The 22,458-nt window shown below is 57.0% G+C and overlaps 3 protein-coding genes across 23 annotated transcripts; all 3 read right to left on the bottom strand.

The window, feature by feature from the left end:
- Positions 1-72: 72 nt before the first annotated feature.
- Positions 73-9,056, bottom strand: LOC309609154 (solute carrier family 26 member 10-like). Of its 11 annotated transcripts, XM_082350232.1 has the most exons (20): positions 8,943-9,056; positions 7,440-7,552; positions 6,784-7,015; positions 6,204-6,314; positions 5,486-5,643; positions 5,130-5,294; positions 4,715-4,867; positions 3,904-3,986; positions 3,607-3,754; positions 3,383-3,496; positions 2,335-2,412; positions 2,150-2,245; positions 1,632-1,738; positions 1,451-1,520; positions 1,262-1,378; positions 1,087-1,120; positions 925-1,007; positions 767-821; positions 544-650; positions 73-231 (listed from the first exon to the last, which is right to left on the bottom strand). In XM_082350232.1, exons 2-20 carry the CDS (start codon positions 7,539-7,541, stop codon positions 193-195), a joined length of 2,052 nt encoding a protein of 683 aa, XP_082206358.1. In that variant the 5' UTR covers positions 7,542-7,552; positions 8,943-9,056; the 3' UTR covers positions 73-192. The 11 variants fall into 11 exon arrangements, 10 of the variants coding, with proteins under 10 accessions (XP_082206358.1, XP_082206357.1, XP_082206359.1 ...); XM_082350231.1 differs by lacking the exon at positions 8,943-9,056 and having other exon boundaries at positions 7,440-7,691; XM_082350233.1 differs by lacking the exon at positions 8,943-9,056 and having other exon boundaries at positions 485-650; positions 6,784-7,346.
- On the bottom strand, positions 8,983-16,096 carry ARHGEF25 (Rho guanine nucleotide exchange factor 25). Of its 4 annotated transcripts, none has more exons than XM_082350239.1 (16): positions 15,898-16,096; positions 15,494-15,608; positions 13,017-13,231; positions 12,785-12,880; positions 12,631-12,704; positions 12,394-12,460; positions 12,101-12,204; positions 11,843-11,912; positions 11,634-11,723; positions 11,444-11,536; positions 11,205-11,255; positions 10,954-11,031; positions 10,567-10,767; positions 10,233-10,413; positions 9,754-9,965; positions 8,983-9,447 (listed from the first exon to the last, which is right to left on the bottom strand). In XM_082350239.1, the coding sequence occupies exons 1-16, from the start codon at positions 15,994-15,996 to the stop codon at positions 9,337-9,339; spliced, it is 1,857 nt and encodes a 618-aa protein (XP_082206365.1). In that variant the 5' UTR covers positions 15,997-16,096; the 3' UTR covers positions 8,983-9,336. The 4 variants fall into 4 exon arrangements, with proteins under 4 accessions (XP_082206365.1, XP_082206366.1, XP_082206368.1 ...); XM_082350240.1 differs by having other exon boundaries at positions 9,850-9,965; positions 15,898-16,094; XM_082350242.1 differs by lacking the exon at positions 15,898-16,096 and adding an exon at positions 15,759-15,857.
- A 330-nt stretch (positions 16,097-16,426) lies between these two features.
- On the bottom strand, positions 16,427-21,738 carry DTX3 (deltex E3 ubiquitin ligase 3). 8 transcript variants are annotated; one of them, XM_082350256.1, is made up of 6 exons: positions 21,331-21,729; positions 19,925-20,017; positions 19,658-19,734; positions 18,561-19,290; positions 17,450-17,667; positions 16,427-17,130 (listed from the first exon to the last, which is right to left on the bottom strand). In XM_082350256.1, exons 3-6 carry the CDS (start codon positions 19,684-19,686, stop codon positions 17,055-17,057), a joined length of 1,053 nt encoding a protein of 350 aa, XP_082206382.1. In that variant the 5' UTR covers positions 19,687-19,734; positions 19,925-20,017; positions 21,331-21,729; the 3' UTR covers positions 16,427-17,054. The 8 variants fall into 8 exon arrangements, with proteins under 8 accessions (XP_082206382.1, XP_082206381.1, XP_082206384.1 ...); XM_082350255.1 differs by having other exon boundaries at positions 19,925-19,989; XM_082350258.1 differs by having other exon boundaries at positions 18,561-19,309; positions 19,925-19,989; positions 21,331-21,728.
- Positions 21,739-22,458: the final 720 nt, after the last annotated feature.

Below are 22,458 nucleotides of genomic sequence, written 5' to 3'. Positions count from 1 at the left end.
TTGTGTCTCTGCAATGCTGTGCGCATGGAGGAACGGGGCACCAAGGGTCTGTGTGCAGACACCCAGACTCACTTCATGAACCCCAGAGGCTCTCAGCTTCATTTTATTAGTTACATTAAGTAAGGGGGCTCAGGGACCCTGGCCCTCCTCACACACATGCTGTTGGGACCCTGCACACTCCACGTGACCGGGTCAGACCCACACTGTGCAAGTCTTTGGACCAGTGAGCTCCTGGAAAAGGGAAGGGACATGTCAGAAGTAGATTAGGTGCCCCCCTCCCTCACCCCAAACTTGGCAGTCCTCTCAGGGGTACACTGCCTGCTTTGGAAGCTTAATTCCTCAGTTCTTCACCCACAGCTGGGCCCAGTCTCCCTGGTTTAGTCTTATATAGACTAATCACTTCATCCCCACCCCTTTCCTTCATCTCCCTCTTCAGCCCCCTTCACAAATCCCTCTGCCTGGATCTTCAGTCACTGACTCACACCTCCTTCGCCATAGCCCAGCACCTCCTGGCTTCCATTCCCGTTGCTATTGCCGCCTCACCAGTCTCTCCAGGGCATATGCAGCTGCATCCTGGACACTCACAAACAGCTGTTCTGGGGTCACTCTATCCAGGAGTCCTGCCTGGGTCAGTGTCCCCAGCACTGAGGCTGTGTGGAGAAGGGGTCAGGCTCTCAGGTCCTACATCTACACCGTGTCCTCTTCCTTCCCCCCAAGCATCCAGTCACTCCCCAGTCTCCAGATCCCTCCATCCTCCACATCTCACCATTACACTGAGCCAGGAGAAGGTGGATCCCAGCATCTCGGCATCGGCTGGCCAGCTACGTGGGGTGGGGGGAGGGGGGAGAGCAGGGGGTTAAATCCTATATCAGAGAGGATTCGTGGGACAAGGGGACTTTCTCCTTAACCTACCCTCTCCCTCACCTGAACCACTTCTCTGGCCCCTGCAGCATCTGCAAAGGTGACACCACTGCAGTCTAGGACTACCACTCTGACAGGCTCAGCAACTAGGATGGCAGAAGGCAGGAGTACCCAGATGCCTCCATGGGTTGTGCCCAAATCTCCCTCATTGTCATCCCATCTCACCTGCATCAGGTGGGCCATCTGTCTTTGGGGCCTCCTGTGAGTAGAAAAGGGTAGTCACCATCTCTGAGACACAAGCACGAACATGCACCCCTTGAGCACAATGACCCCCCCTCAGAACACCCACCTGCCTCCCACCCCCAAAGAAGCCATACTCCCCTTTGACCAAGTCCCTCACCTTGCCTCCTTCTCCAAGCCCCAGATGCCACTCCAGGATGCGGCGAAACCGCCCACGGGTCCCAAAGTAGAGCGGTGTTGGATAGCTCAGGATGCAGAGCCCTGGGACCTGGAGGAGCTAAGGGATCAGAGGGTCAGTGAAACATCCAAGTCTAATCTTCCCTTCCTTCTTTGGCTGTAGCCCACCCACCTTGTGACTCTCTCTGAGTGGCCTGTAGAGCTCTGTCCCCTCAGCCAGTCCAAGTGCCAGGCACTGTACCCTGGGCAGGAAGCTGGAGTCAGATTCCCAGCCTGACCTGGCTGGAGAGTCACCCCAAGCACTCTTTTCTCTTCCCTCCTCTCATCTTGACTCCCCTCATCTCTACTCCCACCTCTGGGTGCGGCAGACCACAGTCATCATGGAGAAGACCACACCTACAGCCAGGCCCAGGTCCACACTCAGGGTCACGACAGCCACCCATGTGACCATCCACACAGCCTGCAGGACATGGATGGGAGCGAAATGACCAAAAGAAATGCCAGGCCATCACTGCCAGGGAAAGGGGTCCAGGGGCAGTGACTGCCGGGGCAAGTGATGGGGAGGGATGGCCCGGGAGAAAGTAGAAACAATGACAGAAGGAAGGAGTGGGATGGACCTAATAGGGGATACACACCAAGTGTAATGACCCCAGACCTTGAACCATCTGGGGAGTTACAAATATTCAGGTCTGAAGAGGTTTAAGCTCCACCCTTCACCTTGTCTCTGAGTAAAGGGATTAGGAGGTATACATGTTGGGGGTGGGTGGGTTGCAGAACTTAGGACCGGGACAATTAGCTTTGATCAAGGGCAGAGGCTGGGGATGCTGGTAAATGGGAGGGGGCGTCCGAGGGTAATGCTGCCATTTCTCACAAAGTCCACGCGGCTGATGCGCCATAGTTGTGGAAGTTCTCGCATCTGGAAGAACATCTGGCGCATGCTGGAGATGTTGATGCAGGCCAAGACAGCCTTGGGGCAGAGGAGGTAAGCTGAACACCCCAGTGTGCAGGGATGTCGCCACCCCTCCCAGCCACCCCTCCACCTCCTCTGCTGCTTACCTTGGGCAGATAGTAGAAGAAAGGCCCCAGCCACAGCAGCACAGACAGGACAACCATACAGGAGAAGAGGCCTGCCAGCTAGAGGGAAGGAGGGATGGAAGCAAGAAGGAAGGGAACCTCACCCACCCCCACGTGATAGTTGGTCTCCCTGACTACTCTGCCTCATCCTCCTTGGAAGTCTCCCTCCTCCCAAATCCCCTTCCACACTGATATTCTTCACCCCTCAACCCCCTTCTTGATATTCTGCCGCTCACACCTACCTTTCCCCTCCCCCAATTAAATGCCTGTCATTTGCTGGTCTGCCCCAAGATATAGTTCAACATCCCTATTTTTGTAGCCTACCTCCATCTTTTTTTAAAACTTTATTGGAGCATAGTTGATTTACAATGTTGTGTTAGTTTCGGCTGTACAGCAAAGTGAATCAGTCATACATATACATATATCCATTCCTTTTTAGATTCTTTTCCCATAGTCATTACAGAGTATTGAGTAGAGTCCCCTGTGCTATACAGTAGGTCCTTATTAGCTATCTATTTTATATATAGTAGTGTGTATACGTCAATCCCAATCTCCCAATTTATCCCTCCCCCACCAGCATACCTTCATCTTAAAAGCCACTGTTGGATGACCCTAAAAGCAGGCTAATCACATGCTTAGGGCACCAACAAAGTACAGGAAACCAAAAATATAAGGGAGAGACTTTGAAATGTGATATTTCTTTTTAAAAGAAAATGTCCTCACAAGGAAAAACACCAGAATTTTGTTTCTTAAATTTATTTTCCAGATTAGTATTGTTCTTATTTTGAACTACATATAGGGCACCATAAACTTTTTCAGTGCTTAGAGTCTACAAAGGTCTTAATGGACCTTTCTTCTCTTCTATACCTCCTACTCAGGTAATCCCATCTCCTCACTCACCTTCCCTCACAGAATTCCATCCTTCTCTATAGAGCTGCCAACTGGGGATCTGCCAATCTTCCACTTGTTCCACCACCACCCAACCTGGATGCCCCTCCCCCCTTCTCCTCACCCAAGGACGTGCTCTTACCTGTGTGTTCCCACCAGCATCCACTAGTAGGCTGGTTGTGGCCAATGTGGCCGAGTTGGGAAAGCAAGAGAAGAGGGAGGAGATGAGGTTGGAGACACCATGTGCAAAGAGCTCCTGGAGGGATGCAGTGAGATGAAGAGGAGACAAAGGCATGGCTGGGAGGGGGGAATCACATTAGGGGGTTGTCTCCTGAATGAGGTTGGGGTCCTCACTCAAAGTCACACCTGGTTGGAATCAATAGTGTAGCTGTACTTGTCTGCATAGATGGAGGCCAGGGAGGCAGACACTGCGAAGGTAACCAGTGCCATGGGCAACGAGTCGGCCAGAATCCTGGGCAGCTCAGCCAGGCTGGGGAGGAGAGGCTGGGGAAATCTAGAGAGAGAGGAATCCATGGTGAGGATGGGTTGGGTATAACAAGGATACGAGCAAGAGAGAGGAAATAGCATAGGGCAGGACAGGGGAAGGTGTTGGGTGGGAGAGTTGTGAGAAAAGAAAACTGGTGCCTTTTCATTCTCTCTTACCCTCCGGGCAGCAGTCCAACTATCTGGACGTTGTATCTTGTGTCCAGGGAAGAGGTGAAACAGAGCACGGAGGCCAGAAGCACCTGGGAAAGAGAGCAAATTAGAGCATGGGAGGAGATAGGCCCCTGGCAGACGCTAGAAGGAGCTCAATATGAGAGAGGATTGCAACGCAGGATTAGGTGGTTGCAGGAGCCCAGCAACTGGGGTAGCTGGGATGTTTTGGGGATGGGTGCCTAACAACTGGTTTAGAGTGAAGGAAAGTGGGGATGGGAAAGAAGAATGATGTATGCCTGGAGCTATGGAGAGAGATGGACGGGAGGAAGTAAGAGGGGGCTGCTATGAGGGATGGTGGATATCAAGAGGTACAATCGAGCCATTCTAAGCAGGGAAGCTGGGTTATATCACGGGATATATGGGGTATCTGTGGAGACGAGGAGAGCCCGTTTAGTTGGGGAGAGAGAGAAACGTAGGTGGACGCGGGAAGGAGGATAAACCGTGAATTACAGTGCAGGACCGGTGAGGGGAGAGACGGGAGTGGAGGTGCCGTGGCGAGCGACACCGCAAGGGGGCGCTGTAAGGAGGAAGAAGGCTTTCTAAGACGCCTACAGCCAGCTTTTTGAGAGAAGGGGGGAGGTTTGGGTGGGGGATTCCCGAGGGTCAAAGTGTTCTGGGAAGAGGCCTGGAAAAGTACACATGTAAGCAGGACCTCTCATCTGTGACCTCTCTGCACTCCACGAGGGGGCGGCAGCGGCCAGTTCCTACAGGACGGGCAGGGTCTGTGCGGTGCACGGGGCTGGGACCCCATCCTCACCATGACGATTTCCCCTGGGATCGGGGTGGGCAGCCGGTCTCGGAACCTCACGTTCAATTCCTTGACGGGCACGAGCAGCGCCAGGCTGAGTGCCGAGACGGTCAGTTCGGCGGGACTGCTCCGCGGCAGCGCCGTCAGCACGGCGGCCAGCGTCTACGGGCAGGGGCAGTGAGCAGAGGGCCTGGGGCCAGGGTAGACTGCCCCCAGCGCGAACCCACCAGACTGAGGCGAGGCCTTCTCTCCTGGCTCCCATCAGGGCTTCCACCTCCTCAGAGACCCTCATTCAGCCACGTGGTTCTGACCTTTTCTCCGCCCGTGCCACACACTATCCCTCCACTCGCCGCCCTTCCTTTCTTTACGGGTTTCCCTCTTCCCGGGACCGCTAGAAGCCTCTTCGCTCTTCTCCCACCCTCACCTTGAAGAGAGCGAAGCAGCCGATCTGACGCGGGAGGGGCAACCCCAAAAGGCTAGGCAGTTGGGACACGAGCACGTGCAGGGCGGCCCCACTGGTCAGCGCCTTGACTACAGGCTCCGACAAAAAGGTGGCCAGGACGCCGAGCTGCAGCGCGAACATTCCCAGCTGCGGGGGAGAAGATGCGCCATCACCACTAGAGAAGGAGCAGACCAGCCCCGGCGCAGTGCACCAGCTTGTCCGCGCACCTCTCCCGCCTAGACCGGTGCTGGAGACTTGTCCCTCCCTCTCCCCTGGCCCAATTCCCCGGGCCCCCAGCGTGGATTCCCTCAGGGTCCTCCCCCAAGGTCCTCCCTCACCATCAGTGCCCCGCTCCCGAAGGCCATGGCCGCAGCCGCACCAACCCGCTGAGCATCCAGCTGTTCCCTCTCGATGCCGCTCAGGTTCCCCTCGAGGGGTTCAGGCACCAGCCGCTCCACGGCCGAGCCCGTCATAAGGCTGAGTACCGCGAAAGTTCCTAGGGCCGGGGGACAAACGCAGAGATCACCAGCTGTGCCACCTGGGGCGCGGCGACAGCCCAGGCTTCGCGCTCTCCGCCCAGGATGCTGCCGTCAGACGCCCTCTCCTAGAAGGCTTGCTGCTCAGGTGAAGACTCTGGGGCCAAGAGCTGGTGCAGCAGCTCGGAACCAGCGGTGAGGGGGGAAAGGAGGGAGCACCCGCCGGGAAAAAACTTCTCCCAACTGCGTCCCTGCCCCCTCCTGCAGACGCCCTGGGGACTGCCTGCTCCTGTGGGCGACAGCGTATCTCCTTTCCCCTCTTCCAAGTCGTAGAGACATTCATTTTAACCAAATTTCATGGAGAGGAAAAGTCCGAGTAAACTCCCGCCTCTTTGCACCCACTCAGCTCCCGCAGCGAGCACTGCCTAGGTCAGAGGTTCACGGCAGTGTAGCGGCAGAGGCGGAAGGGAAGGCAGGGGACGTGAAGACGGGAATAAGGGCGAGGGAGCTTACAAGAACGGAAGCCTCAAACCCCTGTCCTTTCCACCCCACAGAGGAGAGGAGTCACTGGGTCACTCACCGGTGGACAGGTGTCTCCCAGTACCCAACAAGGTGTAGATGAGGACGGGAAAGAAAGAAGTGTAGAGTCCGAACACTGGGGGCACAGAGGTCAGGAGAGCAAAAGCCATGCCTGGGGGAGTAGTGGAAGGAAAGGTCTCCGGTGTGTGGGTTAGGGGGCAGGGTGCCCAGCCTCCAGGACTGCCCTTCCCTTCCCGCACTCTTGGAGGCTGGCCCGGGGACTCTAAATCACGCCACATGAGGGAACTGAGGGGTTAACGGGCCTCGATGGGAGGTCGTGGGGCGGATAAGGTCAGAGATCTGTGTCGGCCGCGTCCTGGGGGGCAGGCGTCCGGCCTCTCTCCAGTTCCCTGAGCCGGACCGTGTCCAAGACTTCGCGCATAATTGCACAGATGAGGGGAGCTGGGGGTGGGGATCTGATGGAGCTCCACTGTCCTTACCCAGAACTTGGCCTCAGGTCCCTGTCGCCGAGCCCTCAAGCCACACTAACCCACCACTTCGCTACCGGTTCCCAGGCCCCGTGCCAACCCGAAGCCCTCTAGAGCTTGGGCCCCTGACAGGCTGCTGCTGGCGCCGCTCACCCTGGGGCACGTGCACGATGCCCACGGTCACTCCGGCCACCGCATCCCCGAGCAGCCAGGGCCGCCAGCGGTAGTGGGGCAGCCAACGCAGCGGGGGCAGCCGCGCCCGCAGCAGGCGCCACGCCCCCGGTCCGGAACAGGCGCGGGCCCGCCGCCTCCAAAGCCGGCGCAGCCGCGACCAGCGGGGCTCCGCGAGTAGCTCGGCCTCCTGCTCTGCGTCCCCGAAGAGCTGCTGAAACCGAGCCTCGGTAAGAGGTTCCCTGAACTTGGCGCCCAGGGGGGACTTAAGGTCGGAGGCCTCTCCCGGACCTGGGCAGGTGCTGGCACCGGGTAGCCCACTCATTTTGCCCTCGGCCACCTCCAACTCCGCCCAGTCTTAAATACCCCTCCGCCCGCGGGCCCCGGGTCCCGCCTCCGCGAAGCAGGGTCCAATCCCGTCCTGGAGGGCGCCCTCTCTTGGGGACCTTCTACAGTCAGGAGCCGGCTGCGCCTTGGGGAGGGGGTGTCTCTACGTTAGGCGTTTCCTCAGACATCCTTGGCCGGATCGCTCGCTCTGCAGCCTGCTATGGGGGGAGGGATGGCTGTGGAAAGGGGTAGGAGCCAGAGAGGTAGGGCAAAAGACAAACGCGCCCCATCACCCAACACCCACTATTTACCGCTCCTAGGTCTTTTGACTCCCGCCTTCTCGCTCCCGGTTCCTTTCCGCATCTGCACCTTGGGCGAAGACAGACGCTGACTCCTCTAGGGTTACTGGTCATTCCCAGGGCCGCTGCATTGCCCACAAGAAGGTTCAGCGGCGTTCCAACCTCCCTTTCCCCCACCAGACCCAAATCCTCATGGGGCGCAGCTTGTCCCCAGAAAGTGTAAGGGGCTCCATTGGCCTCAGCTGTCTCACAAACTATCTAGATGGGAAGCAGCTGCTATTGGATACGGATGGATAGAGAACCGCCCTGCCACACACACACCTCTCTGCTGGGAGTGGCTGGGCCTAAATTACCAGTTCAGGGCCTCAGGGGGAACACTGAACAGACAGGGAACTTTGATTTTATTTCTCAGAAGCCAAAAACACTGAAGCACTGTTTATTACATACCAGTGCTATTCACAAAGTGGGCACTCAACAACACATATGTGGTTAAATTAAGCACAAAAGGGTCACCCACCCACCTCATGTACCCCTGTGGTCCCTAAAGAGATACAAAGGTTCTGAGCTCCAGAATTCTATTTGCCCCATCCCCTCCTCCATTCACAAGAATCCTTAGCACCCCTCCCCAGTCCCTGACCCCAAAGCCCTGGGGGTGGGGTACAGTGAGGGTGGGTCTCCCCTCTTCAATTCCTCCTATTGTTCCCCAGAAGTCTTATCTGGGCTGTACGTCCTGTCCCCTCCACCTTAGAGGTCCCTCCCCCCATTGTGGCCAGAGAGACCTCAGGCCCACAGGGAGACTCCAGCTCCTCCTCACCCTCCCACCCCAGCAGTCTATTGTCTGCTGAGGAAGCTCAAGTACACGTGACTGGACCCAGGGGACGGATGGACACAGTGGACACACCGATGCCCAAGGACCCAGGACAGGGCATCTGGACATGGATCTCTGCACATTTGGCTCTCTATCCCAGGGGCTGCCCCAGAAGTTGGGAGGGGTGAAGACCCCTTTGGGCTCTCCACTCTTGGGTCTGTGGCTTGAAGAAGAATCCCTTCCTGCTCAGTATGGATATGCCTTACAACCTCCCAGACAGCAAAAATAAGGATACCCAGAGCCAGAAGGGGCCACAGCCCCCAGCATCCTCTCCACCTCCCCGTGTTCCCTCAGCTGAACATGGTGGCCCCAGAAAGAAAGGTACATTGGGCATTCGGTGCTTTAGAATCTGGGGGGAATGGTGGGAAGTCACCCCACAGTGGGCTTTCCAGTGGGGTCTAGAACAGAGACCAGAGGGGAGGGAAAGAGGGACTGGGTAAAGGGGAGGATACGTCAAGGTTCTGGGGTTTTCCAGTAGCCCTAAGCTCCAGGTCTAGACTGAGAGATGCTGCAACTGCAGGTGAGGGACAAAGATAATTACATCTTTTATCTTACATCCCGCACCCTTCTCCTTTCACCAGACCCCTCCTCAAATAACTGATTTGAGGGGCCAGCTGATCTCTTCCATACCCCTTTACCCCACTTACCCCTACTTCAGCTTCCCCTTCCCTCTGCCAAGACAGCAGCTTTAGTGATATAACAAAACCTTTATTCTCAAAAAACAGAAAAAACAAAATCAAAAACAAAACCAATAGTTTCTGTCTGGCCCTTGCCCCAGCCCTCCTACCCACCCACATATCCTCCTTTTGGGGGGACCTGTGATGCATGTATAGGGGTGGGGGCTGAAGGAACCTGTGTTCCTTGAGCAGAAAGAAGTCTTTCTGAGTCTAGGTTCCCTCCTCCAAGTTGACACTCCCAGCCTTGCCCACCCTCCAGATACACCAAGAGGGAGGAATTCTGGGGCGCTGCCAGAAGGATTGCCCTGCAGTTCCTGGGGGAACAGAGTGGCTGAGTCAGCACCACCCCCATGGCCTTCACCAGTTACAGCTCATCTTCATCCAGCTTGGCAAGTCTGGCTTGGCAGGGAGGGGAGTTTGGAATTGGTGGAACTGGAGGAGAGTCATGAGGAGCCTGGGGGATGTCACTGGAGGCCTGAAGAGAGACTCAAGTCAGAGGATCAAAAAAGTTCAGGAATCCACCCTCACTCCTCTCTTGTCAGTGTAAGCCCCTAGTCAAGCCACCCCCTCTTGCCAGACATCTTAGATTATCTGAGACCATCAGCTTCTCCCAGGGTTAAACTGGAGTGGGGGAGGGCGAGAGATGGGAGGTAGGAAGGGGCAGACAAAAGGAAGGTGGTGGAAGAAAGGAATGATACGGGGGAAGGAGGTTTGGGGATCCTGGAACAAAAGAGGACCTCCCCATTCTGCCCTTACAACCAGGGAACTCCATTCCTCATACCTGTGTGTCCAGGGACAGGGGGACTCTGGCCACCTGCCCTTTGGGAAACAGCAGCAGGGAGGGAAGAGAGCCATTGATGGGTGTGTGTGTGCTGACCTGGGCCCGATCTCCAGGCCGAATTCTCCCGGGGCTCCCCACCCCAGGACCTCCTGGCCGTCCCAGGCTGTTGGTCTGGCTCTCCCGTCTCTGGTACTCAATGGGTGACTGCAGTGCTGGGGCAAACAAAGGGACAGAAGGAGGGTTACAGCAGAGACACGCCCTTTCCCAGGGGCTCTGCTCTCAAGAACTGTCGGCCAATGTAAGTCGCTTGAGGCTTTAGGGGATTCTGAGTTACTAAATCTTGAGCTAGTAGTGGAAAAGTGAGGATGAGGGATGGGGAGAAGCTGGGGTGAGGGCAGGGATTGGAGACTGGGCGGTGAGGGATTCAGGAGATCCAAGGACCAAGGGAGGATGTCGGGGAGGGAGGGTGAGAGCTTCACCATTGAGAAAGTCCCGCTGGCTTTCCAGGATCTGAGCCACTTGTTTGATCCAGGCCTGACTGACCGCAGGGTCTGCAGTCTGCAGGACATAGCGCTGGATCCCACCCTCTGGCCCTCTGGAGGTCAGTGCAAAGCGGCAAGGGTCGCCTTGGAGGTTCCCCTCCAGTCCCAGGCAGCTCACCTGGATTGGCAAACAAGAGGTAGCCCCCAAATTCTTCAGGCCCTCTCTGGTTCCTGTCCCCTCCAACAAATCCAAGAGGATCTGAGAGGCCTCTATCCTCTCAGAGGCCTCCCCTAGCCCAGTCAGACCTCTCCCTTGGGACACCCTCCCCACCTTGATGCTGCTTTTGTACACATATCCAGGCTGCGTTCCACCTCTCACTCCTCCTCCCAGGGCCTCGCTGAAGATGATGATTTGCTCAAAGAGGAAGACACGTCTCTCTCGACCTCGAGAAGAGAGCAGTCCCCCAGCCTCGGGCTCTGTGACCCAGAATGTGTCCTGGCCCAAGAGCTTCCCCTGAGCAGTCAATTTGCCCTGAAACCAAAGGAGAATGGCCTTTGAGAAAAACAATAAGAGAAAAGGGGCAACTCTCTGCTCCTCCCTCCTTCCCCTGACACTCCCAACCAACCATCTCCTGTCAGCCCCAGGAGAGCACAGTTCCCTGTAAGGATCTCCTGAGTGCTCAGCCTGGGGCAGAAGAGCATTACTCCATCCCTGTACCTCAAACCCCCGCAGTCTCCCCAGGGTCATCATGTCATTACAGCGCTTGGGTACGAAGCACATGACCTCCACAGCTTGCTGGGACAAAAGTGAAAAGAAGAGCACTGTCATCATTGGGAAAGAGGCGTCTTCAGACCATGTTTCTATCGCCAACCAGCCTTCCCCTTCACCACCCATGGAGCTGGAGGAACCCAGGAGACTAAGAAGATGAGGTGTGCGTGGTGTGTCCTATGAGATCTGGGAGTACTCACCTCCAGCTCTTCAGTATCCATCCCAGCTCTACTATAATACTTGAGAAAATCCTAAGACACAGAGAAGAAATGCTCAGGGAGGTTATGAGAACATCCTCAAAAGCCCTCACATCCTCCCTTGAGGACACAGGTGAGGGCCCCCCGGAAGTCTGGGTGGGGAGCCTTAGGAACCCTGGGGAGACGAATGAGGAAAGGGCCATCCCAACCAGCTGTGCCCCCAGGGAACAGGTGGCCCTGACCTTGAGCAGCAGCTGGTATTTCATGATCCTCTGCACTGGTTTGATGAGGAGGTCGTTGAGCTGCAGGCGGTGCCCCAGCTGCTGCCGGAGCTCCTGGGGACAGGGACAGACGGGGTGGTTTTGCAGCCTGGAAAGCCTGCTCATGCTGATGATTCTGTCCCCCTTTCCCCAAGGTATCTCAGCCACTGACCTCAAAATAGCTGTCCCCAAATTCTGATACCACATGCTCTGACTTGGGCTTATTCTGACAGTACACCACGTACATATGCAGGCGGCGCTCCTAACAGGAGGAAAATTCAAGAAAGAGTAGAGTGAGTGAGGAGAGAGGGCACATCTCCAGAAAGTCCTGACCCACTCCCAAGCCCCTCCCCTCCTGGGCCCCACTCTCTCAAGCCTCACATGTTTGATGAATAGCTGAGCCAGCCAATCAGGATCCTTCAAACACCGCTGTAACTCCTGCAGGAAATAGCTGGAGGGGTAGGGAGGGAAAAGGCTGGTCAAATACCCCTACTCCAAGCAACTCAGAGCTGTCTGCCCTGGTAGTGTTCCCCACGAAGTCTCTCCAAACATTCCTCAGGCAACAATGGGCCCGTGGGTAGGATACAGAGACCACCAGACATATGCCCCTCCCCTCGCTCTCAGGGATCCATCACTCACTCTCGATGCCACTCGTAGATTTGCTGAATGTTCCCAAACACAATCCTGTCACGACCTCGAAGATTCTCGGGTACCCCCTGAGCAGCCATGGTGGCCATGTAACCCTGTGGGAAGGTTGGGTGGGAACATGAGTGTGTGGAGCCAGTCCTGGTGGGAACCTCCCCTCCCCAAGAAGTCCAGGATGTAGGGGAGACTGGGAAGGTGGGACAGAGGAGCAACAAGGCATCTCCTAACATTAGCCCTGGGGAGAGGGAAAGGGCTGGGCCAGGGCTGGGAAGGGAAAAGGGAGCTACCTCTACAATCTGCCCCAAGTCGTCCACGTACATTTTCTCTGTCTCTACCAGTTCACTCAGGACGTACCTGGGAAGAGAACAGGTTTAGCCACTTCCTCCCTCCTGGACTAGAAGCCCCTTCATTGCCACAGCCAACCTCAGGGGAAATTCCAAGTCTCAAATCTAAAATGTGAGAGACAATCCTCTGGAAGTTGTGCGACTGCGGGGGTCAGGGATAGAGAGTGTGTGGACACTTACATACTCCTTTCCAGAGCCTTCTTCTGGTCCTCTTCACTCTCAGGGGCTTGGGACAAAGTCTCCTCTTCAGGTGGCTGTAAGGAAGAACATCCCAGAGTAAGCAAATGGATGCCTCTTGGGTGAGGGGAGCCACGCCAGACTCATTTCTTCATACCTGCGTCTTATCCCCAGGGCCCCCCAACAATGTGGTCAGCAGGGTCAGTTCTGGCAGCTCCTCTCCTGTGGCTAAAGCTGGTTCCAGCATCCAGTTCTGGGGGCCAGAGGTCAAGTCTCAAAGGTCAGGGACAGTAGCTGTGTCTCCCCAGTGACCAGTGGCCCCCCCAACCTGCCCTCTCCCAGCACCCTTCATGGATGTCCTACATGCTTCTCTGGTGCTCCCTCCTCACCTCATATGGTCCAGCCTGGCCACCTTCTGCCTCAGTTTCCACACTGAGACAATGTTTAGAATGATCCAACCATCTTCTCAGGCCACTGACTGGCCCTGGGGGTCCCGGGGAACAGGGGCCAGAGCTGAGGCCAGAGCTGGGGCCAGAGGGAGCAGCCAGACCCGAGGCAGCTGAAGCCGAGATACTCCCCTCACTGCCAGCAATGGAATAGGATTCTAAGGGGGTGGGGTAGGGGGAGAAAGGGGGTGATAAATTTTGCTTCAGCTCCAGATTCAGGGTCCCTAGGGAGCTCCCAGAGTCTCTGCTCTGTGATGCTCAGCCCCTCTCCCTCAGGGCTCACTTTCTTGCCATCCTCATTGGAGTTGGCCAGGAGAGAAAATTTCACCAGGACACCCTTGGGAGGAAGGACAGAAAACACCTGGCTCCCTAGGCCTGGAACCCCCCCAGTTACATGTGGGGGTTCCCCCATATCTGAGCATGGCACCAATATGGGGGTGAGGGCAGCCATCCGGGCAGACACTGGAAGCTGGGGGTGGCCATCTGCTCTCCTACAACCCTCCCCCTTGCAATGGGTACAGACCATTCTCTGAGAAGGGTGGGGGGGGGGGAGAAAAAGAGCTTAAGAGCCCATCTGCCACCCCCAGACCCCTCCTCCACCAAGTGCAGTAGTCACTATAAAAAGAAAAGACTTCTGCAGCCCACCTTCCCAGCACATGCACAAACCCAATAGAGGGGGCAAGTGAGGAGAGCTCATCGGTGTTATCCTTGGCCTGGGCTCAGGGACAGAGGAGCTGTGATTTGGGGAAAAGCCCCTGGTAGACCCTCCTCATCCCTCATTCCTCCATCCCCCTGTCCCTCTTCAGATGTGAAGTAGATTCTCAGCAAAAGGATTTGAGGGAAGATGTGGTCTAGGCATAAGGGGATTGTGCATACCCAGCTGAGAGGAGTCCCCTGCCCCTTCCCCAATTTCCTTAACTTTAACTGATAGAAATTTGAAGGCAAGAGGGGATCTTAGAGATCAACTATTAGGTCACTTTCCTGGAAAACACAGGTATAGTCTCCAGCCTCTAAATCCCTAGCGCCGGGACAGACACAAGTCCTGAACCCTCAGCCCGCCCCCCACTCAACACTGGGCCCTCGCGACCTTACACTCACCACGTCCCCCCCGGGCGAAGCAGCAGCCGCATTTTGCCAGCACTTTTCGGATCACGCGGGGACAGGCACAGCGACCCCCCTCTTGCCCCCCCCGCATGGCGCCCAGGCCCCCCCGCACCCCCCACCCGGGCGGGCCATGCAGGGGGAATCACGGGGGGCGGGGACGGCGCAGGGCGCACACCCCCCCTCCCTCCTACCCCGCTCCAGGCTGGGGGAGGGGGGGGAGGGAGGGAATGGGAAGGGGGCGTCCAGGGGTAGGCGGAAGTCTGGTCTGGAAAAGGGCTGGGGACTCTGCAGAGAGGGCGGCGCGGGGCCGGGCCACCGAGCTGGGCGGGGAGGGTTTCCGGAACCCAGTCGGTGCGGGGCCCAGGGTCCAGATGTCCAGCGGGAAGGGGAGGGATGGTGGAGGAGGCTGGGCCGGGATGCGGCAGCCTCTCCAGCTCCGTCTCCGGCCTCCCGGATTGGGGATGGTTCTAGGCCCGGGCAGGGGAGGAGGCGGGGGCCGACTCCCCGAGTCACTGGCGCTGCGCGGGTCCCGGCCGAGCGGCGAGCAGAATAACAGGCCCCGCCGCCGGGTCGCCGCGGGGAGGGGCCTCTGCGGCCCAGCTCCGCCTTCTCCCTCGCTTTCCCCCTTCAGCCAGTGCCGGGTTCCCGCCCCAATTCCCCCTCCCCCAGGCACCACCTTGTTCCCACTCCAAGTCCCCAGCGCCTCCGCCCCTCCTCTCTAGCCTGGGCTCCCCAGCCCCGGGTTCCCTCTCCCTCCCGCATCTCCGGCTCCGACTGCGGAGCACTGGGGTGGGGGTTAAGCCCGGCAGCGGGGTCTGCTAGGGTCGCCCCTCGGCCTCTGCGGCGGAGAAGGGCGCGGCGGATGGGGCCTTAGCCTGTGCGAAGAGGTCCTGGGGTTGGGACTGTGTCTAGCCGCGCAGGGGTGGACAAGGTCCCCCAGTAGGGGGTGCGTGAATGGGGAGCTCTTTGTGGGGAACACAGCCCGGGTACCGCCCTCTCGCCGGACCCTTCTTTCCTCCAGGGCCCGGGACTCCAGCTGAGGCTAATCACCAATTAAGGAGAAGTCCTGGAGACTCGGCTGGCGAGGGGCCAGGGGTGGGGCGCGGGGACACTACGCCAGCGGGGGCTCGGGACCCGCTGAGGTGGGGGACACACAGCAGGCTAGAGGGCGAGAAGAAGCGTGGAGGTCTCAGAGTTTATATGGGTCTCATGCAAATTAGATGCGAACCTTTATACTAATACGAGCAGCATATTTTTTAATTCGCCACTTTGCGCAGGATGGCAAACTGTGCCCCACCCCACCCCTAGCTTCTTACCGGGCAGCGGAGCCCAGGCGGGGACCTCGCGTTCGCGCTCCCCTCTCTGATTCCCCTCCATACAGTTAGATTCTGGCTCGGTCCCCCCCGGCCCTAGGGGGCTTCTCTTCGGGTGCTGCGGGGACAGAGTGATCGTAAGAAACCCGCCCTCCACGCCCAGCCTAGACCTCCCGCTTCCCCTTCTCCCTCCTGTCAAAATCCACTTTGTTATAAAAGGGTCGTCGCCAAGGCTGGGGTGGAGAGAGCAGTTTACCCAAGAACGTGCCTATGATCCTCTTAATGGAACTTTTGGATTCCTGCGACTACCCCGAAGAATTCTTGTTTGCGGTAAATTGAGTTGTGGGGTGCAGCCATCCTGAAGCCCCCTAAAGACCCCCGACCCCACCGTGGTCCCCCTTTCTTACCCCCTCCTGCCCGGGTAGGGCGCATGCGCGGAGCATGCCCCCCATGACCCCCAGTATCCGGTCAGTGCGGCCAGGGGCGGGGCGGTCCGGGGGCTTCATGCTGGACCCCTACCCTCCTCCAAGTTTCAGAGCCGAGGGGGCACGGAAGCTGGGGGGCTCTGAGGCCAGCGTGCGTCCGGGGAGTTGCCGCCGCGGAATCCGCCCCCTGCCCGGCTCCGCCCCCACTCCCACCCCAGCCAAACTTTTCAAAAGGGGTAGGGTTGTTCCTTTCTCTGCAACCGTAGTTCAGCAACAAACAAACCCCTCTTAACCCTGACTCCGCTGTCGAAGCACGATCCAAGGCTTCGCAGTTTTATCTTGGAGCCCACTAAGTACATGCCGTTTTCCCAGGCCCTCTGGAGGCAGAGAGCCTGGGGAGGCGCCCAGGGAGTTCCCGATCACCACCCCCTTCTCCCTCTCAGCAGGTCCAGCTCCTCACCCCACCCCCCATCCCCCACCCCGGCCCACAGAACAGAACGGGTGTGGCATAGAGAGTTGCATATTTTACTTTATTTTTATTAAATTAAAAGCTACAGTCTGGCGGCGATTCCAGAACAGGGTAAGGAGGCTCCTTCTAGGGGGCAGAGAAGAGTGGGAGAAAGACTGACAAAGACAGAGACACAGGAGAGAAGGGACAAGGTTAAGGGAGAAGGGGAATTGTTTCTGAAGAACACACGCGGCCGGCTCTACGGGGGCTCACAGCAGCCTGACCCCTCTCCCAGCGCAGAAATTCAGCAGTGGAGCAGTATGGGGGGGGGGGATCAAGAGACCCTCTCCTCCCCACCCAGGTCCTTTCTCAGCTTAGTCACTGGAGCACATCACAAACCAGAAAAAGCCAAGGGCAATGGAGGGGGCAGGAAGACTGGGAGTATGTACATGGGGAGGAGGGGAGCAGAGCCTGGGACATCAGACTCTGCCAGAAGGGAGTGGCTCACACTGCACTGAAGCACTCAGCCTGTGGGGGACTGGGGAAGGGATCGCCCCTCCTTCTCTGAACCCCTTCCCCAGTCAGACAGTCCCCTACTTGAGTGATGAGGGGGGCAGAGGGAGAGACAACAGAGGCTCCCACTGGGTCCTACTGAAGGAGAACAGCAGGGGCCTCCCAAAGGGGATGTCCTTCAGTCATCGGTGATGCCCTTGGCTCTCAGCTCCTCTTGCACCCGGGTCAGGTAGGTGGGGTCCGGGTACCCAAACCTGGGAGCAAAGAGAAATGAGGGTCAGGGTTAGCCGTTCAGGCTTATTCATATTACCCCCAGGCTCACCCTCATTCTGGTGCCCCATTCTAGCCCCTCCCCACCTTCCCTAAGATTATCCAAACCCAAGATAACTGAGCCCAATTCTGCTTATTTTTGTAGGTTAAGCTGGGCACATTAGGACCAGGATGACTATAGGAGAAACGGGGATAGGCAAGATGGTTGAATAGTTTGAGGGTGGTCCTCTCCAGTTAGGAGGCTCCCAGAGAGAAATGGGGAGAAGGGGTGGAGCCAAGGGAAGGGAAGAAGGAGTTTCGCACAGCTGTGGTCCCCCTGTGCAGCTGGTCTTGTGGTGGATGTCGTTCCAGGTGATGACATTCGGTCTCCCTGTGGTCATGGACGTGCCGATAGTGAAGGTGAGACGCTGGTCAAATGCCTTGCGGAACAGGGTCAGCACCTTGTTGCCCTCAGGGCAGTCCGGGAGGTAGGCCACCCGTGTGGTGCCAGGATACCGAACTCCTGGGTTTGGGTGTTCAGCCTGGGGCGGGGGAGGCAGAGTGGGCAGTGAGCAGCTGGGCATCTTAAGGGTCATCCTGGCCAGCCTTCTGGCTGTACACCCCCAGCTAATGCTGATGGAGCAGCGACAGCCTTCCAGGGAAGGAGCAACTCTAGGGTCTGGGCAGCAGAAGCCTGTTTCCAGACAAAATCCTCATCATTAAGAGGTTCTTTCTGCTGTCCCAATCCCTCAAGCCTCAATTCAGCAACAAATGGATTCTCAAAAGTAGCTGGGCCTTACTCTCCAGATAACTCAGCAGAAATGTGAAGACTGAGAATAATTTGTCTTTCAGCCTTCCCTTCTCCACCTGAAAACACTCCCAATGCATCTTCCACTGTCTAGGCTGTTCTATTTTTCTATTACTCTCCTTCAGAGCTTCCTCATCACTCTGCAAACCAGAACTGGACATTACTCTTTGTCAAGCAGGAAGACACCTTTAGGTTCTTGACCGCTCCTATTTTAACCTTCCACTGTCATCAAGGTTTTCCCTCTCATAAATCTGGAATGGAGTAACGCTCCCAGCACTGTTAAGGGAGGTCAGACCCTTCCCACCGTGCCTGTCTGCACCTGAGCCACCATCTCCACAGACTTCACCTCTGCCAAGAATAGATGTCAACATCCAAGTTCATCAAAGAAATAGAATTCAATTCCTTTCTCTCATACCTGATTTTCACGGGTGCCTTGGGGTCATGGGGATGGAAAAGCTAGGCTTCAAGGGGGCCTCTAGCTCCAGGGCACTTGAGTGGGAAGGCATACCGGGAGACAGCAAGACTGTATCACATCTAACAAACGTACTCCCCCTCACCCAGTTTTCCTAGGCCAGAGAACAAGCGCGGGGAAAACCAAAGGGTAAGGGCAGGCCATGGTATTCTTACCCCCTGGACACCGGGCGGGAAGACGTACTGGATGACGATGGTGCCGTACTTCTCATAGCTGGGTAGTAGGAGTGTGGCATCCTTAGAGACCAGCATCCGCCCATTCTGGGGCTGGTTGCCCACCAGCTGCCCATAGAAGCGGCCACACATGGGGCAGGCCTTTTTCACCTGCAGGGCCCGGGTGATGCAGCCCTCGCAGAACGAGTGCCGGCACTTCTCCAATGTCTTGGCATTCTGGATCTCCCCCAGACAGATGGGGCAGGTGCTCTCCTGCTCTTCTGCCTCCTCCCGAAGGCGGGGGGGAAGAGGAGGGGGCAGGGGAGGAGGAGGGGGGGGCAGCCCCCGTGCCCCTGGGGGCAGGAGTGGGGCTGCTCGGAGAGGGGGCGGGCCTGGGCGGTGCAGCTCAGGGTGCTCCCCTCCACCCCCCAAAGCCAGGCAGCCCATAAGCTCCCCCTGCCTCTGAGCTTTCTTCAGCTCTTTCTCTGCCTCTTTGAGCAGCCCCTTGAGAGCCTTCCGGGCCAGGTAGAGCCCATTGGGAGGGGCTGGGGGAGGGCCCTGGGGGGCAAGCTGGAGGACATAGATGTCAGAAGTCTCGCCGTCTATGAGAATGGACACACGGTGCTCCTCCCGAAGCCGGGCCAGCCGGGCGGGGGTCTCCTTGCTGAGGAAGTCCCACACAGGCTTGGAGACAGTCACTTTGTTCTTGCAGGTGCCTCCACAGGCTGCCATTCTGGACAGGACGAACGACACTGCCCCCAGGGTGAAAAGGACTCAGGGTGGGGGGGTCCCCATTTGACAAATATCAGTGCCTCCTACTTCCCTTTCCTTTCCGACCCTATATTATCTCCACTCACTCAGAGGTCAACCCCCAACTCCTCCCCCAAGTTCATGTTCTGTTTCCTTTTATCTTTCAAACTCCAGCACCCACTGAAGAGCAAGAAAGCTTCTATATCTTTATTATCATCCAAGCCAAGCATCAATCTTGGTTCTCCTATACTGCTCCCAGGATCACAGAAACAACCTGCCCCTCCCCCCACGTCAGGTGAGAAGTGGGTTCTGTAAAAGGAAGGGAGATTTTTGCCCTCCTTTTCGCTCACTTTGATCCTGAAGAGCTTGGAATTGGCATGCAGGCTCTCTCTCTCTGTTCCTGCTCCCTACTTGTAGGTTGTGTGACCTGGTGGGTGGAAAGGGAAAGGAGGGAAAGTGAAAAACCCCTTCTCCCATTCCCACAAGCCCCAACCCAGCAGCCCACTTAACAGAGACAGAATCTGGGTATAAGTTACTGAGAATGGGATTACTTGGAACATGGAATAGAGGCAACCAATTTAAAGGTGAAAGTTGAGGTTCCCATGAAAGGCAGATACCTGGAAAGCCCATGGACGATGAGAGCAGCAGAAATCCCTCTGTTTCCACACTCAGCTGACCAGGACTGGGGCAGGGGGAGTGGGGGGGTGGGACTGGGTTAGGATGACAAATGTTACCATTTTCCCCAGTCAGCCCAGAAACAAAAACTCCTCTTTCATTTCCTCTCCTTGTCTCTTGCAGAATTCCATCCCCAGCCACTCCCCAAGTCGCTAAAGAAGGAACTTCAGCATGCTAACTTTCCTCTTCCTCAGCTCTGAGGCTCTTAAGAAAGCCTAGGGGCACGGATAAAAGAAGTCTGGAAGGGAAAAGCCCACACACATAGAGGTCTTTTTTGCCACCTCCCTCAGATCACAAGGACAAGGATATTTCCTTTGCTCCCCAATTCCTCGCCCTGCTCCACATTCCCGAATAATTCAGCCCCTATTGCTAGGGAGCCTTCCTTGAGAGTTAACCCGGTCCCTTCTGCTGGAGTCTGTTTGGAATGCCAACGAAGTGGCAGCAGCCCCTGCAATAACAAAGTTCTCGCTGTCACCTTTTAAACCCAGCACGCGAAGTCCAAGCCTGCCAGCTACCTAGGCTACATTTAGGGAGGGGTGGGGCTCAGGCAGAGGGATCCGCTGGAGCAGCCTGATGTTTCCCCGGAGTCTTGCCGTGTTCAGCTACAGAGCTATCCCTACAATACCTCCAAATGCAGCCCAAATAGAAAGAAGGGCCATTAGTGTGACCTCAATTCCTTGACTGATCCATAGGGGAGCAGCTCTCCGTTTGTGCCTCCATCATAGTCCCCTCAAGGCCAGATGCACCTCAAGATTCAGAAAGTGAAATTGGAACCCTAGAGCCTCGGCTCATACTGTCCATCCAGGTGGAACACCCTCTCCCCATCAGAGAGAAGCCAGGACCTAGGTGTCCTTTGCTCCGAGTCCTGATGGCACAGAAAAGGGAGGCGGGGCCACAGTTTATGCTGGGTCCGATTCCTCTGGGGCAACCCAGGCCGGACACGGGGCCAGTCCCTCTCGCCAGACAGAGGCCGCCGGACAGGGGCAGCCAGGAAGGGCCAGGGTCCCTGCGGGCATCAACTGAGGCATCTCCACCCCTCCCCCCACGACCTCCTGCAAGACCCGACCCGGAACCACCTCCCACATCCCCCGCTCGACAGAGCCCCCGCAGCCCCACAGCTGGGTGGGGTGGATGTCGGCCCGATCGCGGGCCCCAGAACCCCCGAATGGAGGCCAAGGCTGGAGGGTGACAGAAAGAGGATTAGGGGGGCCTGGAAGGGGGCCCCGGCGCCGCGCGCGGGGGAAGGAGGCGGAGGAGGGGGCGCAGGGGGAACCGGAGGGCGCGCGGGGAGGTGTGAGCGGGGCCCGGGGGGCGCGCGGCGGGTGTGGGGGGCGCCGGGCTCACCTACCTCTTGTCAGCGCCGCCATTGCCGGTCACATGACTGAGGCTGTTGCTGGGATGACGGTCTGGGCCTTAGCAACCAGGGTGGGGGGGAGACCCCGAGAAGGTGGCGGGGGGCGGGGGGGGGGAGTTTGCAGGGGGTGCAGACTGAGGGAAAGGGAAGGAAGGAGGATAGCACCCCCCTTCCCCTTCACGGGTGATAATCACCGTTTCCTTTGACCCCTTCTATCCACAAGCCCCTGCTCTTCTGCCCCAAAACAAAAATGGAGGCGCCGTCCCAATCTTTGGAGGCTTGGGGTGGTATCGTGGAACAGAGGGTGGGAGGTTAAATCCCTTAGAGACGCCACCCTTCTCGCTTCCCCCTCCCGGGAGGGGGCCCTCTCCCTTTTCTTTCCCAGCCAGCTTCATGGCAGCTTCTGGGAGCTAGTGGTGGATGGGTGGGTGAGGAGTGTCGCTTACGTAGATGGGGAAGAGAGGGCAATTTCTCTGTGATCCTTTTTCTAGAAAGGCCTTTGAGGAATATGGGGTAGGAAGAAGAGTCATAGTAAGAAGCATTGGTTCTAAAAAATAAGTCCAGGACTAAACTATTTCAATCCCCTGCCTCATCGCTTGCCTCTTCCCAGATTGTTACCTTCTGTGACCCCGCAAAACCTGCTCCCAGATGGGTATTGGTAAGTGTCTCTGATTTTTCTCTTTACACAAACAGGGATACTGAGGCTGGTGCAGAATGAGAAGTGAATACTTTTTTTTTTTTTTTTTAATGCTTGGAGTGATGGTAGTATCAAGTCTATGGTTGAAATAGAGTTAAAAACTCTCAAAGGAAAAAAAAAAAAAAAAAGCTCTTCTCTCTTCTGCTTCCCACATCAGAGCAATCTCCGCCCCCAGTCCAACTCACTTCCCTGGGGCCACATCAAGCCAGGTTTTTCCACCAGCCAAAAGACCTCCTCAGCCAGCAGTACCGGATGGATCTCCCAGACTGGCAGCAACTTCTGATAATCCACCCCCTTTTCTTTACTCTCTCTCCATCTGGATGGTTGGTCACTTTCTTCTTTACTTTCCCAGGACCCTGCTGTACTCTTCCTGCCCTCCAGAGGACTTCTTTCCAGGAAGCCTGCGGGAACACTGAATTCCTTCT

Source organism: Balaenoptera borealis (assembly GCF_965194805.1).
Source record: "Balaenoptera borealis genome assembly, chromosome: 13".
Classification (NCBI taxonomy): Eukaryota; Metazoa; Chordata; class Mammalia; order Artiodactyla; family Balaenopteridae; genus Balaenoptera; species Balaenoptera borealis.
The sequence above is the reverse complement of the archived record's forward strand: the minus strand, read 5'-3'. Positions and strand labels throughout refer to the sequence as shown.

Coding starts and splice junctions, on each gene's coding strand:
- ARHGEF25 (XM_082350239.1), bottom strand. CDS start 15,996: ATGAAGCCCCCGGACCGCCCCGCCCCTGGCCGCACTGACCGGATACTG. Junction 15,609..15,897: donor CCCTACCCGGGCAGGAGGGG/GTAAGAAAGGGG, acceptor CTGTCCCCGCAG/CACCCGAAGAGAAGCCCCCT. Junction 12,461..12,630: donor AAGGCTCTGGAAAGGAGTAT/GTAAGTGTCCAC, acceptor TTCTCTTCCCAG/GTACGTCCTGAGTGAACTGG.
- LOC309609154 (XM_082350229.1), bottom strand. CDS start 7,126: ATGAGTGGGCTACCCGGTGCCAGCACCTGCCCAGGTCCGGGAGAGGCC. Junction 5,644..6,203: donor TGGGAGACACCTGTCCACCG/GTGAGTGACCCA, acceptor CCCCGGCCCTAG/GAACTTTCGCGGTACTCAGC. Junction 3,987..4,714: donor TCCCAGGGGAAATCGTCATG/GTGAGGATGGGG, acceptor TCTCTTTCCCAG/GTGCTTCTGGCCTCCGTGCT.
- DTX3 (XM_082350252.1), bottom strand. Junction 17,668..18,560: donor TCCCGCCCGGTGTCCAGGGG/GTAAGAATACCA, acceptor CCCCCGCCCCAG/GCTGAACACCCAAACCCAGG.